General features: G+C 42.4%; 1 protein-coding gene across 3 annotated transcripts in view; it reads right to left on the reverse strand.

Annotated features, from left to right (window-relative positions):
• SIN3A (SIN3 transcription regulator family member A) overlaps positions 1-20,976 on the reverse strand; it is a 54,522-nt gene that overhangs the window by 10,879 nt on the left and 22,667 nt on the right. For 2 of the 3 annotated variants that reach the window (XM_077827782.1, XM_077827783.1), the window contains exons 6-15: positions 19,279-19,530; positions 18,472-18,624; positions 17,988-18,146; positions 16,090-16,179; positions 14,317-14,435; positions 9,054-9,264; positions 7,221-7,337; positions 5,666-5,904; positions 2,533-2,716; positions 1,404-1,977 (exon numbers count right to left, since the gene is read on the reverse strand). In XM_077827782.1, coding sequence (XP_077683908.1) covers positions 1,404-1,977; positions 2,533-2,716; positions 5,666-5,904; positions 7,221-7,337; positions 9,054-9,264; positions 14,317-14,435; positions 16,090-16,179; positions 17,988-18,146; positions 18,472-18,624; positions 19,279-19,530 — 2,098 coding nt within the window. The remainder of the gene's footprint in view (positions 1-1,403; positions 1,978-2,532; positions 2,717-5,665; positions 5,905-7,220; positions 7,338-9,053; positions 9,265-14,316; positions 14,436-16,089; positions 16,180-17,987; positions 18,147-18,471; positions 18,625-19,278; positions 19,531-20,976) is intronic. The other variant, XM_077827784.1, reaches the window with a different exon arrangement.

Here is a 20,976-nt window from a genome sequence, read left to right on the forward strand (position 1 = left end):
AGGTTCTTGCTACTAAAACATTATGCATACTATTAAGGCGGAGACCTCACCAAAAAGACATGAATGCAGACACGTACTAAGGCTCTTATGAAATATACACATTACACATTATTAACAACTTGTATTTCAGTTGCACCCAGAGGTCACAAACTATATCTGGGACCCCTCTGTGCTTGGCACCATTCAGACACATAACCAACGAGTCCCTGCCTTGAAGAATGTAAAACAGAAACCAAGCGGGTTGGGGGAAGCAACTTGCCCGAGGTCACATAGTAACTAAGTAGAAGATCTCGGACTAGAACTCAGGTCGTCTGTTTCTCCAATACCTTATCCAGCAAGCTACATGGACAGTTACTGCCTTTCCAAGCTGAATGTGCCAATGTAGCTTCTAAAAGGTTTTGTGTGCTGTAACAGAAACACAGCAAAAATGGGAGGGAAACGAAAAAAGCAATTCAGGGTACACCCAGTTTTGAACTAACACTCATCACTGTGGTATAGGTATCAAAGGAAGATGAAAATAAAGTTTTTGAAAATACTGGTTAAGGAACAATTGTTTTCTGTTTGTTTTTAATTGTTATAGGCTCTGCATCCCTCAAGGCCAACAAAGACTGTCCACACCTCCTCCCTTGCTTTAATCCAAATTAGGTACTTTACTCTGGTTTTAGCTGGCAGGAAATAGACAGTCATACGCAGTTTAGTACTGTAGCATTATCACCACTAAGGAAACCATCCTTGGAGAATTCTAAATACATATATTTCCTGAGACCATTCTGATTACACTAACATTACAACAGCAAATGGAAGCTCAAAGAGGCTTTTTACTGGTCTACATATGACTGCCTATACTTACTTAGGTTTGCCCATCTCTGCTTTCTTTAGTTGGTAAATCATTTGAACACCAGTTTAAAAAGGACACACACTTGTTAATACCAGAGCCAAAACTGACTGCTTTGTCAATTGCTAGGGGCTGACTCCTCCATTGAGACATTTTATAACAAGCTTGAGGCCAGAGGAGATTTTTATCCAACTTGTAAATCCATGAGGTAGAAAAACAGCACAATTCAAAATTAAGAAATTCAGCTGGCAAGGAGTGTTAAAGCAATACCAAATACCACGCCTCTTACCCACAGCCCCATGAACTACAATGCTTCCAGTCCCAGGGTCAGATCTAGAGATCTCCTCCTTGATAACATGCTGTGCTACATTTAGTGCCCACCAGCATCCTTATATTTCACATTTTGGAAACTACCAAAATGCAGGTACTGAGACAATACCTAAAGGCAGGTGAGGGGGGAGGAACACAGATTCCTCAAGACACCAGGAAACAGATCAAGTACCAGATCCACACACTGCAAATTAAAGCACCTATCACAACTGCCCCCCCCCACTAAGAGAACACTCACTGGGCTCTTTCAGTCGCAGCTGAATTGCTGGGCTGTCACTCTTGTCTCGTTTTATGCCTAGCACTTCCCGCTCCCACTCCCTTTCCCGGTTCTCCTCTTCGATTTGCCGCTCGGCCTGGGTGCAAATCCTCAACAGCCGCAAGCACAGGATCTGGTGAAGCCGCATGAAGATGTACCAGTTGTTGTTGACATAGAAGAGGTTGTACACTTCGTCCACGCCCCGTAGCTTCTGGGCCGTTGTGTTGCTGAACAGCAGCTTGGCTTTCGGGGGGCTGCCCCCAACTCCATTGTGCTTTTTCGCAGTCCCAGTGGCTTCATCCACATCCATTTCCTCCTCTTCTTCCTCCTCCACATCTGAGAGCTCGCCCCGCTGAGCAAACAGCAGGTCCGGAATGAAGTGGTACATGATCTGCTTGATTTTGTACTTGTCCTCTTTCTGAATTCCTGTCTGCCGTTTCACGTGGTGGATGATAAGAGAAGCAGCATCCTCCAGGATTTGCTTGTCCTCATAGGCTAGTGACAGGTGTGGGCCTATGGGTACTCCAGCATTATCTTCTGATGCCTGCTCTTGCCTCTGAGGGAGGAAGAGCAAATAGACAGAGCAAGGGTGAGTCTCACATATGCAACTTACCACATCTTCAAGACCCTTGTACAAAGCACTGGCAGTGAACTGGATTTCCTCTCTCATTACAACCCCAAGCCCTATGGGGGCAGGACCAGAGTTCACACCATCCATCATACCACCACAAGTTCTGGTGTCAACGGCCTACACATATTACATACATGCACGCACGCACACACTCCAAATCTCCTTCTGTCATATCTCTTCCCTTCCTGAACCTGTGGCTCTTACCATAGCAGGATCTCTGTTGCCAAAAAGGTAAGTTCCCTCAAGTGCTAACTCAGTCACTCTGTAGCAGCAGCCACCACTAACTACCATGACCAGGCAAGCAGCGTGCATTCTCTCCTTCCCCCTGAAACTGGTGGCCGTGAATGGCCTACATTGATACAAATGCTGCATTATTAATATACCCCAGCAAACAAGGAGGGGCCAGGGTAAGGAGGAGGTGAGAGCACATGCTCAGAGCCCAGATAACTGATAAAACAACACTATCAGTGATCACCTTACCTCATCATAAATGCTCTCAATCTCATTGAGGAGGCTCTTTGACCTCAGGACCTTGGTGTCATTCTGTTTGAAGTTGATGCCCTGGTGATCCAGGGATTTCAGGTAATATTTCTCATTCTGCTCCCTCCAGACCTTGTTGAATCCTCTCTGGGCTTCTCGCCACTCTTCCTCTTTCATCTTTAGCCTTAAAAAAGCAACAAAAAACAAAACAGGAGCTAAGAGGTGCTAAGATACCACATTGATGGGTATAGGATAAAAACCTAGACCAGACAAGCTGGAGGCAGTAAGGCTTCTGCTCAGTGCCCATCGTCCACTGAAACAAAAGAAACTTTCAGCAGGAGTTCAAATGAGGTACAACGTACATAGCAAAATTCTCCAGAAATGGCCATGAATCTTTAGACTGGTTTTGCAGCTATGTTATTTTACAGAAGGTTAAATAGGCCACAAATGCAAGAGTAGACCCCACTAACTGGGCTGATGAGGGCATTCAACAGAACATAAACCAAACTTTTTTTTCCTTCTGTATAGCTCCTACAGAGTCCCAGGACTGGTTCTGGGTTCACTCAATTTCCCAGAATTCTGCTTTGTGAGGAGTTACAAACAACAAAAATCTCAGCTGTTGTAAACAGCTGGCCCAAAGAGTCCCTGGTATCTGTGACATCCCATAATTTATTTAATACATGGATTTAACCACTTGCCAGAAATTTCTGAGCTCTCAAACTTCTCTGATACTTGTTATGGTCCTGTAACTAGATATTCTTTTCACCCCATGCAACACAGGCATATACAAAACTCTGAACCTCTCAGCCATCCTATACCTAGCCTAGAAGAAAGAAGTCAATTCTGTCACTTCACAAAGAGTGCACTGTAACCAACTTGATCACATTTAAAGGAAAAACATACACAAGTTGGGAAACACACATCCTTCCACCTCTCACATCTTGACATAATGGAAAAGCCAGCTCTCTCTTCACAGGGGATTAAGAAATCACAATTTACATCTAGGCAGCCTAGATACTTTTTATGAGACATGGGAACTTTGCAGAGGTATAACTGCTGAACATTCCAGGAGTCTAGATGCACACAGATCCCAGAAGTACCTCTTACTTGGCAAGTCCCTTCTCAAAACTGTATCCCTCCTCTAATCTAGTTTTTATATCATGTCCATACCCTGGTGTCTAAGACCACTTCCTCACAGTCTTACCCCTCTCCTTTCATCTCTTCTTTCTGTATGTCTAGTTCTCACATTATGTTCTGCCTCAGTAGAGAACCTGCTGGAGACTGCAGGGGTCCTCAACATGATGCAACAGAAAAGCAAGTCCTTCCGGACAGGAGTTCTCTTTCTGCATTTGTACAAAGGGGCACCAATTCTGACTGGGGCATTAGGGAGCCACCATAATAAAGATCTGACAATCCACAACTACAATGCTAAAGGGAATTACTTTTATTTCTAATTATCCTTTGTTCTACATTGTTAGAGATGTATCTGGAAAGCGGAAATGTATGATGACACAGTTCCATCAAAACGCTGTTGTAGCCTCTTGCTATGTAAATCCAGAACCAGCCAGGAGGACAGAGAAGCTATAAAGAACACAAAGGTTAGTTTCCATTCATTTATGGAATATCCCCTTCAGCCAGTTTAGTAGGGGCACATTCCACACATTCTTTGAATATTCAATTTCCACTTTCTCTTTACAGCTCACCTGTCCAGCTCACTGACCATGCTCAACAAGGAACTGGGTGGAAGACAGCACTTAAACTCAGGAGTGACACGTGGTGACCACTAGAGGGGTTGGCTCTTACTCTACTCTATCACCGCTGCCCTCAAGGGTAAAAAAAGGAAGAGCTAGGGAAGTTCAGAAAGTCCTGCACTAAGGACACAAAAGGAAAAAGTCCCACACAGATGGTACTCGAGAAGAATACGTCCTTTCATCAGTTTTACATTTCCTGCCTTTCATTTTCACTGAATAGCCCCTTGTCTGTATATGAAAAGGTAAAGCAGCAGCAATCATATTTGTATACCTCTGGAAAACCCCCTCTGATTCCACCATCTCTCAAACCTAAATAGTTTCATTACCATCAATCACTTCTCACAGTCTTCCCATGTCTCATCTTTCCCTCCACCCGCTCATTTCTGAGCCCTTTATTAATGAGCTGTCCTTCTCGAGATAGGGTGACTACAACACAGAATTCCAGCTAGCTGGGGGATTTGTTAGTTTTTTCAACATACAGTAATGGGATATTTGCTTCAATTCATAGCAGAGATTGAGGATGTATAAGAAGATTCTGTCGACCACCTCTCTTTCTATTCAAGACCACAATGACGACCTGTTGTCTACAGATCAGGAACCTATGCTTTAAAGATCGTAAAACTGTCCAACTTTTGACTTAGCTTCCACTTTCCTAAATCTCATATCACAATTTTTAGTATAATCCCTTCTACCAAGGATGCTGGACTGTTATATATTGTGGTTGCTACCCCTTGATGGTTTGACTATGGTTATTTCTTGATTCAATATCCGAGTGTTATTCAGGTCTAAGTCAATAACCTCTCCTCTTGTGTAGCTACAGACTAGCAATTACAAGAAGTAATAATTTAAAATACTGAAAAACTCCTTCTCCTCACCTTATTCAGAGGTTGACATTTTATATGTGGGGAGTTGAAATTGCCAGTTATAACTATTATTCAAGACAGCGGTCTCTGGCCCCGCTCAATGTTGTGCACTCACTTCCTTTTTCTGGTCAGGAGGCTGGCAGTAGAACGTAGTATTCTTTGAGTTGGAACCTGAATCCAGTACACACTCTGCACTTCAAAGCCTTGTTCACTTTCACAGATGGGATTTATAATGGGATCAAACTCAGTTGTGTTCAAAACTGACAACACAGAACCCCACCCCATCTTGATTTCTGAACTCAAGACTGCCATATCTTGGGTAGTGATGTTTTGGCTTTAATGGACACAATAGTGGCTGGGTAATATGAAATGCAACAACTTATTATAACATAAAAAGAATCTGCATTTCTCAGACTGTATGCTTTCCTGAACTGGAGCCTCTGTGTGTGTTTGGATAGTGCCTAGTGTACGATGAGTTTTATCCAAACGCAAGTAATAATGCCAAAACCTGGGAAGTACCTTTTCAGCACAATAGGAACTGCAACAGATGGGTTTTTCCTCAGCCCATCTATGATGTCGGTTGCTTTGTCAGCATATATCCTCTGCAGCGCCTTGCGGTGGATCACCTCCGATGTGCCACCCAGGGTGTTGTCCAGCCGGAATTTGGCTTGCTCCTCAGCAGACAAGCGGGAGAGTTTCTTTTGGATTGCCTCTAAGACTCTGATTGTTGCCAGGTTGGTCTCCAAGACAACATCCAGCTGAAAGGGAAGATGCGTTAGCCATAGTACAATATTACTTGCTGGAAATTAAGGTCGGGTCTACACTATAGACCTATATTCGTGTAACTATATTGCTCAGGGGTCTGAAAAATCCACACTGAGCAATGTAATTACATCAACCTAGTCCCTTGTGTAGACAGGGTCATGTCAACAGGAGAGCGTGTCCCATTGACACAGCTATCATGTCTCAGGGAGATGGATTAATTAAGCTGATGGGAGAAGCTCTCCCATTGGCATGGGAGCTTCTTCACTTATGCGTTGCATCAGAACAGCTGCCGTGTTTTAAGTGTAGACTTACCCTAACATTTAAGTGAAGCAAAACAAGAACTTAATACTTTTGTAATGCTTTACATGTAAAACAGGAGGCACTTGAGAAATGGTTTAATATTTCCACATTTGGTTGTTCTAATCTACCTACATTTCATCTGCTTCCTATACAGTATTGCATCTTTCCACAAGAAGTTACAGGTTACCAAAATGCTTCCTTTAGGAAATAAGATTTTCCATGTGTGGGAGGTACACAATTGACAGCATTACTACAAAAGGAAGTAATAATCTTAGCATAGGCAAATAATTGCTGAGCTGACTTCCACTTGGAGTGTCAATCATTTAAACACTCTGTAAATGTCATTTTTCAGACTTAACACAGGGATTTATTTCAGCCCCTATGTACTAGGTGGCTAATAAAAGGAAGCATTAATTATGCACCTGTCATTGAACAGTTTTATTTGGAATGACCTAAACTGAAGAGGAAGAAAGTTCTGCCAAAGCTACTGACCAGGATAAAGTCAATGGGCTGGAAGGGAAGGGGTTGGTGATCAGAAGCAGTTACTTGAATTTTGCTCCTTGTATTCACAAAGGCTGAATAGTCCTTAATTAGAAGCATAACCATGTCCACCAAAGGCAGGACAAGTAGTAATGGGCTTAATCTGCAGCAAGGGAGATTTAGGTTAGATATTAGGAAACTTTCTAACTATAAGGGTAGTTAAGCACTGGAATAGGCTTCCAAGGAAGACTGTGAACTCTCTGTCATTAAAGGTTTTTAAGAACAGGTTGGACAAACTTCTGTCAGGGATTGTTTAGATTTACCTGGTCCAACTCAGTGGAGGGGGCTAGACTCGAGGTTATTTCCAGTCCTACATTTTTATGATTCTATGATCCTATAACCATGTGAGACATGGGTCACCCAGAAAAAATGATTCTGGGCATCAGTATTTAAGCAGTATTATACCATACAGCTAGGCAGTTCATAGAATCCCAGACTTCCCAAGAAATGATTTTGGAAGAACTTCTACCTCAAAACGCTCATCCTCACATCTGTAGATGTGTTCTTCGTATTGTGTCTTCTTGGAGCTAACAAAGGTGGAATCCTCAGACCAGGAAGGGAAGGATACCCAAGTATCATTCAAAACCTTAGGTGCAGGAGAAAAGCAGAAGACTGAGGGATCTTTTCTCTGAGCCATCAGAGAAGCAGACATCCAAATTTACATCATTACATGTTCCTCTGACAAGGAATCTCAGATTCCCTACATCCATGGTCTCTTTTCCTTGGTGAACATTCTCTCCTGTACATACCACAGGACCCCTTATAGCCAAAACTCGACCTTTTGGGCATACTGCAAAAGCCAATGATTTGACATTGTCTGTGGGGAAAGCTAGGGGTTTTTCTCCTAGGGAAGTCAAAAAAAAGGGTAAAAGTAGTATTTCTGTTGCTTTGGATTTATTGGCTGGCTGAGTTAAATTTGTTCTGTTAAAATGATTGTTTAATGATGCTGGGTGGTCTCACTGGATTATTGTAAGTATAATAAATTGTTAAGGTGCCCATGGCTTTTTGTAGGGACTTTATATTCAAACATAGATATAAACCTAGTCAGGTGCTTAAATCCATACTCTGGCACCTTGGCCTCATTCTCAAAGGTCCTGAGCAACTGATCTTCCACCGACTGCAGTGGGAACTGGGATTTCTCAGAACCTCTGAAAAAAGAGGCAAGGTGCCAAAATACAGATTGGGAGACCAATCTCAGCCAAGCAAGTTTGAAAACTTTGGCCCGTTTTCATAGACCCTGAAGTGTGTGAGGCTGAATCACTAATCTTCTGCAAGACAGAGTTTGTTAGGATACCACATAGGTCATCCTTTAAAGACATGTTACAGTAAGGTTTTCAAATGATGCAGCTGGTTTTCACCATGTTATTTTATGCTAGCCTACCATCAGTCCAATTAAATGTTTATCACCTACAACAAAAAAGCACTTCCATTTGCGGGTAACTGGTCAGCTACATCCTGCCTTTCCTTCTCCATGGCATCATGAGCAAAGCCCTGCCTATCCCCTCAAATGGAATCTTGTGGCAACATTTGTGGTGGCAAAGATCTTCACAGCCATCTAGGCAAGACATTTAGCTGTGCTCTGGGGTTCCCCTCTTCTCCAGGGAATCCTCTTAATCCCTCCTATAAACCACTAGGAACTTAGATAACCTCCTGTAAAAGTCCCTATCCCACCCGTATCAGAACCACTAGCCTTCCTCAGCTGATAGGTAAACAGTACTAGCCAGCACCATTCCTGCATTGATCAAAAAAAGGTCGTTACAGAGCATAGCAAGGACTGTGCACATCCCCTGACTCTGCACCTCCTGCCAGGAGAAAAGGAAACTCAGGTTGTTGATCTGTGAAGTCTCTATAAACTGGACAGATTCTTTTAAATTATGTATTCTGAGAATCCCATAAAGTTTTTCTGGTGTACATACACACCACAACTGAAACGAAGGAAAACTTTATGGAATTCTCAGAAAACACAATTTTGTGAGGAATCTGTTTTCACTCTCACACTCTCTCACACAGCTGGTAGCAGCACTACTATTGAATGAGGCAGGGGTTCTGTGGAAAAAATAGTATGTGATGATGAAACTGAAGACTATATCATAATACATTTGCACATGTGGGCGAATTAAGGTTATACTGGCCAGCTTTAGCATTTCCTAACTTTGAGTGCTTGACTTTGCAACTTTTCAGCATACTAGAGTTATGCAGTCAACTCCCCTTATTGCCCTTTTCTACCAGCTACCATTCAAGTCCTAGCAGACTGGAAATGGGCTTCCCCCAGCATGCAATTCCTTTGGCTAGAGTGCCTTACCTCTTTACATAGCGGAGTCCGCCCTGTGCACTTGGGCTGCTGGTAACTCTTGGGCAAGGCTCGGTAGCTGGAGCCCAGTCTCTTACAAGAGGCATAGTCTATCTCCATGGCAATCCCCTCTGTAGCCCGTTCTTTTGGAAATGTCTCCATGTGAACAGACTCTTTGTAACCCAGAAAGTTTTTAAACCAAGTGAACAGTTCTGGGAATTTCCTAAGGGAAAAGAAACATACAAGAAAGCCTTGAAAACTGTAGCGACTTAGAAATCAAATACCAGTGCTCTAAGATACTGGGTCAGAGCTGCCACTTGAGAGAGACGGTCCAAGACGGCCCTTGGAAGTCACATCTGGGGACAGAAGACTCTTGGCCACTCAACTGCACTTTGAGGAGGCCTGGTAAGTGGATGCCAGTGTAGAAAGTCATTCTGTTTTTCTTTGGATTGCTCCTGCTTCTATTCATCTTGAAGGCTATTTTTTTTTGTGGCAAATGCCTTCACATCTGGGAGGCTGTTGCCATGATGTCTGAGATCAAACACTTTTGTTCTGCCTCATCCTCACTCATCTCAAAAGCTGGGTTCATATGAGGAACTGGGTCTGCTGCTTCTCCCAGAGTAGGCAAGACTTGCCAGGAGCACTCTGACAACATTTTCAAACTGAATCTCTGACCATTTAGGTTAGATATAAAAGCCAGTTGGCTGGTTTCTAACCTATCTGCCATTCAGGGACTCAGCCTTAAAACAGATCATTACTTTCCTGATTGGAAAGGGGTAAAGAAGTTGAATACTGATTCTAGGACTCCACTGAAGAAAAATTCCATCCTTGAAGAGTGAACCTCACACCACCAGAGCCTCAGCTGGTGTTGCACAATTAGGTGGAAGATTTAGAAAATACCAGCTGATAAGTAAGCACATAGATATTGGTAACTGAAGTGGATTCTGCTTGTGAAAAAATAATCTTACTCTCTGAAGACCTTATTAGAAACTAAAACCAATACAGGAAGAACTAGAAATACTAGTGAATAATCACAGTTATGACATAACTGGCATCACAGAAACTTGGTGGGATAATTCACATGACTGGACTATTGGTATAGAAAGATAAGCTTGTTCAGAAAGGACAAGCAGGGGAAAAACCAGAGAAGGGGTTGCCTTGTATATCAAAGACGTATGCACTTGCACTGAGGATGAGATAGATATGAGAGGCAAACCTGTTGAAAGTCTCTGGGTAAGGATAAAAGAGGTAAGAAAAACAAGGGTGATGTTATCGTAGGTGCCCACGATAGACCACCAAACCAGGAAGAATAGGTGGATATGCTTTTTTTTTTTTTTTAAACTAATAAAATTATCCCAAACAACAGGACTTGGTAGTGATGGGGGACTTCAACTACCCAACCATCTGTTGAGAAAATAATACAGTAGGGCACAGATTATCCAACAAGTTCTTGGAATGCACTGGAGACAACTTTTTATGATAGACGGTGAAGAAAGTGACTAGAGCAGAGGCTATTCTAGATTTGAGTCTAACAAAGAGAGGAACTGGCTGAGAATTTGAAGGTGGAATGCAGCTTGGGTGAAAGAGATAATGAAATAAGAGTTTATGACAATGGACTTCAAAAAGGCAGACTTTAGAAAACTCACAGGATTGGTAGGTAAGATCCTGTGGGAAGCAAGTCTCAGGGACTTCAGGAAAATTGGCAGTTTTTTAAAGAGACCTTAGAAGGGTACAAGAGCAAACTATCCCAGTGCATAGGAAAGGATGGATGTATGAAGAGACCACCCTGGCTTAACCAGGAGATCTTCAACATACTGAAACTCAAAACAAAGCATGCAGAAAGTGAAAACTAAGTCAAATTACAAAGGAATATAAAAAAACCCCACAACACCACAAGTACACAGGGACAAAATTAGAAAGGCCAAGGCACAAAACAAGATTAAACTGGCTAGGACCATGAAGAGTAACAAGAAAACATTTTACAAATGCATTAGAAGCAAAAGGAAGACCAAGGACAGGCCCATTAACTTAATGAGGAGGGAAACACACTCACAGAAAACACAGCAATGGCTGAAGTGTTAAATGCCTTTTTCATTTTAGTTGTCACAAAAAAAGTTAGCAGTGCTCAGACAATTAACACAATGAACATCAGTATAAATGGGCTAGGATCTGAGGCTAAAATAGGAAAAGAAAAGTTTAGAATTACGTAGACACGTTAGAGGTCTTCAAGTGACTAGGGCCTGATGAAATACATCCTAGAATACTTAAGGAACTGGCTGAAGAGATCTCTGAGCCATTAGTGATTATTTTTGAGAACTCATGGAGGACAGGTGAGATCCCAGAGGGCTCAAAAAGGGCAAATAGAGTAACTATCTGTAAAAAATGGAATAAGGACGATACAAGGAATTACAGACCAGTCATCTTAATGTCTGTACCCAGAAAGATAATGGAGCAAATCAATACCAATTTGTAAGTACCTAGAAGAAAAGAAGGCAATAAGTAACAGTCAACATGGATTTGTCAAGAACAAATCATGTCAGACAAACTTAATATCCTTCTTTGACAGGCTAACAAACCTTGTGGAAGGGGGGGAAGCAGAAGATGTGATATATCTTGACTTTAGTAAAGCTTTTGATACGGTCTCACATGACCTCCTCATAAACACACTAGGGAAACATAGCCTAGATGAACCTAGTAAAAGGTGGGTGCACAACTGGTTGGAAAAGCATACTCAGGGAGTAGTTATCAATGGTTCACAATCAAGCTGCAAGAGATATCGACAGGGGTCCCACAGGGATCTGTTCTGGGTCCGGTTCTACTTAATATCTTCATAAATGATTTGGACAATGGCAGAGAGAGTGCACTTATAAAGTTTGTGGAATATACCAACTGGGAGGGGTTGCGAGCTTTTTTGAGGACAGGATTAGACTTCAAAATGATCCTGACAAACTTGAGAAGTGGTCAGAAATAAACAGGATGAAATTCAATAAAGACAAATGCAAAGTACTACACTTTGGAAGAAATAATCAATTGCACAAATATAAAATGGGAAAGGGCTGCCTAAGAAGGACTACTACAGAAAAGGCTGGGGGGTTATAGTGGATCACAAACTAAATATGAGTCAACAATGTAACATTGTTGCAAAAAAGCGAACATCATTCTGGGATGTATTAGCAGGAGTGTTGTAAGCAACACACAAATAATTCTTCCACTCTCCTCAGCACTGTTAAGGCCTCAACTGGAGTAGTGTGTCCAGTTCTGGGCGCCACACTTCTGGAAAGACGTGGACAAACTGGAGAAAGTCCAAAGGAGAGCAACAAAAATGAGTAAAGGTTTAGAAAACATGACCTATGAGGAAAGATGGAGGGGAGCGGGGGGGGAGAGAGAAAAAGATGGGTTTGTTTAGTAAGAGAGGAGGGTGATAAATTATTCTCCTCAACCACTGAGGACAGATCAAGAAGTAGTGGCCTTAAATTGCAGCAAGGGAGATTTAGGTTAGACATTAGAATTGTAAGGATAGTTAAGCACTGGAACAAATTACCTAGTGAGGTTGTGGAATCTCCACCCTCAGAGGTTTTTGAGAACAGACTGGACAATCATCTGCCAGGCATGATCTAGATAATACTTAGTTCTGCCTCAGCACAGGGGACTGAACTAGACAACCTATCAAGGTCCCTTCCAGTCCTATATTTCTGTGATCGCCTACAAAGCTTCAGCAATAAGAGAAGCTTCTAGCCTTATTACTAATGCTAATTAATCATTTCATTTATTGCATTTTTGTCATTACATGACAGAGGGACTAATGTCCCCAGCTCTAAAATAATAAAGTGAGCTTTACTGTACCTTTCCAGATATAGATAGTTCCTGCTCTAGCTCAGAACACACACAAGATACATGAGAGGAAGAATCATTTTAAAAAGTTATTTTTATTGATTTAGGTCTAATATTTTACTTTTTCTAGCTAACATCAGGCTCTTTCTTAATGACCCAAAGTTTGCCAAGTTTCAATGAAGCGAAACAAAGATTGTAAGTTGTTTGCAGCAGTCTTTCATATTGTGTTTGTACAGCAGCCAGAAAAACGAGGCTCTGGTCTTGATTTAATTTATCATCATCTTCGCTTTGCCTCCTTCTCTGCCCTGTGTGCTAATTCGGTCTAGAGCAGCATGGAATACTAACCTTGCAGCCCCAAACTGATGTAAGAATAACTAAGGTACATAAAACTTACATACAGTCTCTGCCATAACTTATGGTGGAATTGTTTTGTTCACTATCAACTCCCAAAGAAGGGTTTGTACCCTCTTGGTTTACAGTTTTGCACTTCATGGTGTATTGTTCTGGACATTAATTTGCTTTGGGGCAAAAACTGATCTGCTCCATGTGACTCTACTAACTTTTGGAAGTTAGCAATTATTCCTTTTTCGAGTTGGTATGTTCTGTACCATAAAGACAAAATTACTATATTTATGGGGGGGGGAATAGTTCACAATCACAAAGCAAGAGGCTGCTAGGGCACCATTGTTAGATCTTCTGAAGAAGGGTAAAAGGATCAGTAATAACAGCACCACTTCTGCACTCCTCTTAGCTGCCTTTTCATTCTTTGCAGTCTCTAGGAAGCCACAAAACTGCCTCTTTCAGGCACTTCACCAGAAAGGGAAAATGGCGGTCATCAAATCAGGTGACAATGTGCAAGAAAAAATGGCTGTTCTTTTGCTTCAATGAAGGACAGCCAAAGAAGAATCTAAAATCTAATGCACTTTGAATTTATAAAGTACTTATAAAGGATCTCAAAGTACGATTGGTGTTCCTTTTATCTCATAGGCCTGCTAGTAGCATGTGGCAATTTGCCACCTACATTCATAATAAGAAGTGTTCAGGGAGGGCTGGAGGAGACAGGAACCTCAGAGGTGACACATTTGGATCTCAGAGGTGAACTGGTATTAGCTCACTGCTGTAAGGGCAACTCTCTACCAGTTATTTTGTGAAAAGAATTAAGCAAACAGCAGGGCACACAGATAAACTAGTCAACATTAACGTTCCATCTCTGGTGTGTACACTTTGTGCTGCAGGTAGCTCAGGAAATCAGATGCCCAGTCAAACTATTGAAGCTATGGAGTGCTGGGCCACAGAACCAGCTGTAAGTTTTCTTTCTTTACATGGCCACACAAGTCAGCATTTCCTTCCTAGCTCCCGAACAAAAACAGACTAGATCCCCTAACGTCACCCACCTCCAAGCACTGACCATATAAAGAAATGGATTTGCCCATCCTCCACTTACCCCAAGAACGGAGAAACTAGCTGCACAAGCTCAGCCCGGGAAATCACCTCCTGATTAAAAATAACCAGGCAACGAAGAAAATTTTCATACGCCTCCGTACTACGCAGAGCTTTGCGGACCTTACATACATATGGGAGGAAGAAAACAGTCAATACAGAGTTGAGAATGAGTGCAACCTAGACTTAATACTGTGCTCTCAGGTGTTATCCTGAACAGATGAGGTTACTCTCACAGCCAGAATCAGACACACTCTTTTAGACTTGGGAGTTTTATGCCATTACATTTAAATGCATTTCCCCTGCCCATGCACTACTACTGTGAACAGGTAAGGTATAAGAACCTCTGTAGAATAGATCAGAGCATAAATTAAACTGGGTCTCTGGTTCTCGCTTGCGCAGACCATGAGGCAAGAATGATGACTGATCCAAGCATGCCGTTCTCCTAGTGGACATCCTCCTCCATCCCAAAGAGGTAAGCAATCAAGATCTTTGTGTCCACCCATAAGGAGAAGAGCAAAATATGGGAACACTGAGAAGAGTCTCAGTCAAAACTGGTTCATAGAACACTGTCAGCAGAGACTACAACAGCTGTCTGCTGTTCTGCTTCTAGAAGCAGACGCGTCACACAGGTAATCCTCTACCCACTAGGGCAAACTGCAAGTCCAGACAACAGAACAATTCACTGTAGCCTAACAATCAGTAATCCACGCTACAGCAGTCACAACTTTCCAGCTTGCCATTATCACCACAAAGTGGTGTTTGTAATCCTCCTCTTCTCAGTAAGATACAGCTGAATCAGATTCTTTAAAATACCATTACCTTCCCCCATGAGAACAATTTGCTTCTTCACATCAAATAGAGCAGTAGCATCATCAGGTTATTCATCGTTGTGATTCAGACTCTCCTGCTAGGATTTCTACATTTACTTAGGTTAACACCTCAGTGTTTTCCATGCAACGTATGGGCTTTCGGTTACCATTACCTCTCAAACTGCAAACCTGTGCCATACCCCAGGGATCAGGATGGTGTCACTAGCACGTGGATATGTAGTTAAAATGAGCATTTGCCTGGGGTCACATGCTCTGCTACATGCAATGGAGGAGAGAGAAAATTGTGGACACCTCAGGGAAGAGTACAAGGGACTACTTGGAGGCATCTCATACTGCCTACCTGCCTCAGTCTAGTCTGTGTGGTCAGGAGATGCGGCAAGAAATAGGTAAAAACTGCACAACATGGTTTGTTCCCACTCAGGAAAATGTAGCTTACAATGCAACTGACTCATTTAAGCAAAGTTGCCCCCACTTCATGCAGCTGGACAGGGGAGGGGAATGGAAAGTGACACTGCCAACACAACAAGGTAGGCCATGTCACCAGTAGCATAGGGGGCTCAGAGTGATGGGAGATGAATGTGAACTATGAACAAAGATGCCTTTTCCTGCAGAGTTTTGTCTTCCATGACAACTGGCAGCCACAACCCCTGACAGCTATGCTCTGCTGCCATCTTTACCTACCCAGAGGGGACAAAGCCGTGGATCAAAGGCAGCTGAAGAGCCAAAGATGGACTTTAGGGGCAGGGATATGCACAGAATTTTTTTAAATTAATATATATCAGATATATAGACCAGCTGATAGCACATGTAGTTAAAAGATGACAGAAGTCTCATTCTGGAGAGAACGCCACAGACTTCGCTGTGTTTAGTTACATTGGAAAACCAATGTGCTATGAGCATGAATCAAATGTGCAAAACTGTCTATTCAGAATTTCATCACTCACCTTCTCGAAGAACAGAGATTCTGTCCCCACCCCATGTTTGCTGGCTTCTGCCAATGACTGGTCCTTTAAACCAAGCAGCTTTGGTTTCTTCTGCAAATAGCAAAAGTAAAACCACAAAAGGAGGATTAAAATATGCAATAACAATATTTTGCACAGCTATCATGTGAGGGCATGTGTTTCAACTTCCCCGACACCCCATGTACAGTACATCCTTGCTATAATGCCCTTCATTATTACAAACCTTTGGCTATCATGAACCTGGTCCCTGGAGCCCGATTACAGTACAATACTGTACTGTGTTTAAAACAAAACAAAAACACGTTGCACATACTTGCACAATTTTTATCCAGCCTCATATGTTGAGCCCAAGGGCAGAAACTAAGGAGTGGGCTCCTACCCCCCGTCCCCTCTCCTGGGGCTGAAATCCAGAACCCCAGCCCCACTGCTCAGGGCTGAAAGCCGGAGCCCCAGACCCCCATTTGTTTTGATTGTCTTTTTGCTATAACAAACCCATGGCTATCACGAACAAAAGGCTTGGATCCCAACAGGTTCATTATAGCAAGAATGTACTATTCTTTCAAATAGAGCAGTCAACATCAAATTTTTAGGAGGAGAATTATATTTGAGTTTCTACTGGTCCCCCAAAATTAAAATATTCACTTCGCTCCCCTCTTTGCTTCCCCTGGACTTTATATAATTGCTTTCCCCATACTCCTGTTTCATGGGGGGGAGGGGGGAGGAGGAGCCTTTATTTTTCACTAGCAGCAAAACTTTAAATAATGTTTAATGCAAAGATGGAAAAAATGCATCAAGCCACTTGCACAGAATACACCTCAATATATTAGTTCTGTACTTAACAACAATGAAGACAAACTCCTTTAGATTTCTGCCAGAATCTCTCCCACCTACTCCAATCTTGCACCTCCCCATAGTTTCTGTATTTCTTTGCTCTCTTCTTTTATTTGTTCCCAGGGTCTTCAAGGAACCCTCCCTCCCACAGCTACACATCTCATTCTCAGAGGACTGCTGGAAGCTGACCATTATTGTTATTTGCTCCATCACTCTGGAGGCAAGAGGGATTAAATTACTAGAGAGATGGGTGCTGTTCCTTTCCTTTTCAAAGCAAAATGTAGAGCTCTGGGATCACTGGATAAGACTACCAGCACAGAGAGAAAAGAGGCAAACTTGACCCGTACAACCTCAATAACCAAACACTAGACCACTTTGCCATTTCTGTTTCATTGCAAAGCTTTATCCACCCAGAAATTCTGGTAGCTTGTAAAAGCAAGGCTTGGTTAACAGAACACAGACTCATCAGAACTCTCAAATTTCCTTTAGCATGGGAAGAACACACAAGAGCCCAACGTACCTGCATTGAATTTTGATTTAATGCAACCCCTGGGATACACCATAACTATTCCCCTTTTTTACTTCCCCCAAATGCCTTGAGAACAGCATTGCAAGCTTTTCAGACAACCTGTCACTTGGTCAGGTTTACTGAGGCTTCTCCCTATCTACTCCCTCCAAATGCTGCTTTATTAAATAAAACAATATAATCAATAAACATATCCCGGTGTATTCTGTAGCAACATAGAAGAAGAAAGCAAGCACTGTTCCTCTTTCTCCACTGGTAACTACTGCCACACTACTCACACAGGCTGCATCTAAGTCTCTAGCCCTCTTTGTATGGATACTACTAAGTCCTGCCATTAAAGGCAGACCTGAAAAGGGTCTAATTAGAAGCCTGGGTAGGTCTCCTTCGCCCTCAATCTATTCATAACCTGGAATTTGAGCCTCAATATAAACAAGTACATAAAGTGCATTCTACTCTGTGCCCTCAATTTTTGCCCATTACCATTATTTCTGGGAGAAAAGCTGTGAACTATGCATGTTCTTACCTTCACTGGTGGGGTTGCTCCAGTTCCTGAGTGCCGTCTGATTTGACAGCCATTTTGGTTGGGTCTTTGTTGCTTGTTGTTGAGCTGGGGTTTCTTGATTGTACCACCGTGGTCATTTCTCACTGACTCCACTTTCTCTGCAGTTGTCTTGCTTAACAGCTTATTTAAAAAAACCCACAAGACTATTAGTAATGTGAGCTTCTGGCGCTGGGGCAAAGGTGCATGTGAAACCCCGTCACCTTAGCTCTAGCTGACCAGTGCATTTTACAGCAGTGATTATAGTCCTAGAACAGGTCTTTGAGGCACAGGAGTCACATTTAAAGATTTGTCAACAGAGACTGTACTCCCTGCCCTCTTTTCCCCATGTGCAATGAAGGACTGTTTGAAAACACACTTAGAAAAGAGGAAAGCAGTGTACTTTTCTGAACTCAGTTTTCTTGCATAGCCAGCTTTCTACCAACTAAATTAGTGGGGTTGAACTCACCACAGAGCTGTTAGCATCTGGCAGGAACTGCCCAAACTCAGAGAGTAAATCCTCCTGGTTCTTGAAGAGGCGCGCTACCTGTGCGTACACCTCCTGCTCTGTCAAAGCTGGTGTGTAGTTACCACCTGCCTCCTTGGCATTCCGCTGCTCTTTCTGTCACAGGAATGGGGGATGTGAGAGAGCAAAGGAAACAAGAACCATTACAGCTGCTTTCCCTAGTTTCTGCTTTTCTTTCCCTAGGGAGCAATACTTAATGCAACTCAAAACATTCATTCCTGAGTTGAGAGTTTATGTTTGTTGCTCCTGTATCGCTAACTGGAAAATCAGCAACCGAAAGAAAAACTGAATATGGTGGCTGGCAGCTCCTCTGAAAACAAAGAGTCATTCCAAATGCTCAGGGGGCAAACATCAACTGAAAAGGTACCGATGCTAGATAGCTTGTTCTCTCTCCTTCACATTACCGTATGTAGATGCATTATATCCATCACCCCTTTATGCCCCAGGTTCATACAACATTTGGTTTAAAAATCCTGCCCACTATTTCAGATAATTGCAATCAGACGAATGCTGATTTTGCACTGTTAACTCACACGCAGTTAAACTGGTTTGAAATACACAAGTTGCCCCCCACTCTCCCTCTAGCTAATTATTTGCTACTTGAGCATGTCAGTATGTCAATCTTCCGCATACCCCCTTCAGATACACAATACAGGCGTAAATGAATGTTCTATGGTAAGGCATGACACACATTTATACATACTTAAAAACACCTGCATGGGTAGTGCACGTAGACAGTGTTCCACTAACCTGATACGTGTGGAGGATCTCCAGGAAGGCCTTATAGATGTCTGGCTGTCCCTGGAACCGATTCTTGATTTTGTTGACGTAGTTGATGGCATGATTGAACTCAACTGGCTGATTGTTCTGCAGGGACGGTGTGGTTCCAAGAGAGATTGTCACAGGTGTATGAGGCTGCACAGGTGGAGAGCGTGGTGATGCATATGGAGGAATTGGGGGAGTCTGCTGGCTGGCTGGCGTATGTGCCTGCAATTGTGATGGCTGAGAAGAAAAGGGACACTTAGTTTTGTCTTAGAGATTTGTGTTGTGGTAGTTTATTTCATTCAGATCAAATCCTAGGAAGAGAACATGTAGTATTAAAACGCAACAAAATCAGTCGCACACAATAACCTGCGGGGGGGTGGGGGGAGGTGGAGAGGCGCAGGAGCTGTTCCCACAACTGATGCCAACAGCAGAGCACCATGCACAGGGTACCTCTGTGAGATGGAAGCTCTCAGTCTACCCAAGATACTTTGATTTGACCAATGGAGAGGCTGAGTAGGCTGGACATACCCTGATGATACTAATGCCCAGTGAAATAGCCCCACCCGTATGTTTCAGCACTAGGGATTGTGGCATGTTCATTTCTTGGTGTTCTTAACTCCACAGCTGGGAGTGTTACAGCAAATTTTTGTTTGCACTGATGGAGATGGAGGAGGAAAGGTACACTGAAACTAAGTCAATGTTGTCTATCCACACAACTCATCCACACAAGAAAATTTCCTAATGGTTGATCCTGGATGGAATTTTATTTTTATTTTCAAAAACTGATTCTGAATATTAATGGATGTACCGAATAAATACATATAAGAAAACAGAGGAAAACTAATGTAGGATGTTACAATCATCTAAAGAGCTGATACAAAGCACACTTGGTAAAACAGAGGAAGACCTCACCTTTCAAGTAGTGAGGAAACATTTTGACATTACAGAGCAACTCGATTTTGGCTGAGTCATTTTTGTCTTCATATTTCAAATTAACAGGAACCAAACCGCATAGACTTAACTTGCTCCAGGGTGGCTAGTGATTGTCTCCATTATGAAGGTATCCTGTACTCCATAAAGCCAGGCAACTGAATCTGAAGATACTTTCCTTTTCCAATATTCAGTTAGTCACATAACTGACACTAACAAACATGAAAATCAATTTAGGATTTTAAAATTTGGTTGCTACTGTGACGAAGTGGGAATGTTCTTAATGTTTTAGGGAAACTGAGGCACCCACACAGTATTCAGAGAAAACATTACGACCATTCCCACTTCGTCACAGCTACCCTTTAGTGGGAGGCTCAACAAAATCACAGAAGGGTCTAGAGCCAACTTGGAGCTGGTAATTTTCAATGCAACTGAAAATACTTCACCTTCCACTGCCTTCCAACATGCATTAAAGCTGTATTTTGGAGAGTGTTACTGGCAGTTCTGGTAACAATCCTTGTAGTTAAGGTTGGCTTAAACTTAACTACATTAAACCATTATAAGACCTTGTTTTCAGTTGCTTATAACTTTGTCAAACTAACTCTTCAAGCTCAAGTTTCTTATGCCTGGCATCTGCTTCAGGCTAAAGTTTTAGCATAAACAGTTCAGCTAGTTCTGAGAAGGAGATCAAGGAAAAGCATGTTTTGCCCGTGCTAAAACAAATGCTTACAACCATTTCATTGAGATGCTCTA

This window comes from Eretmochelys imbricata, chromosome 10, assembly GCF_965152235.1.
Source record: "Eretmochelys imbricata isolate rEreImb1 chromosome 10, rEreImb1.hap1, whole genome shotgun sequence".
NCBI classification, from domain to species: domain Eukaryota; kingdom Metazoa; phylum Chordata; order Testudines; family Cheloniidae; genus Eretmochelys; species Eretmochelys imbricata.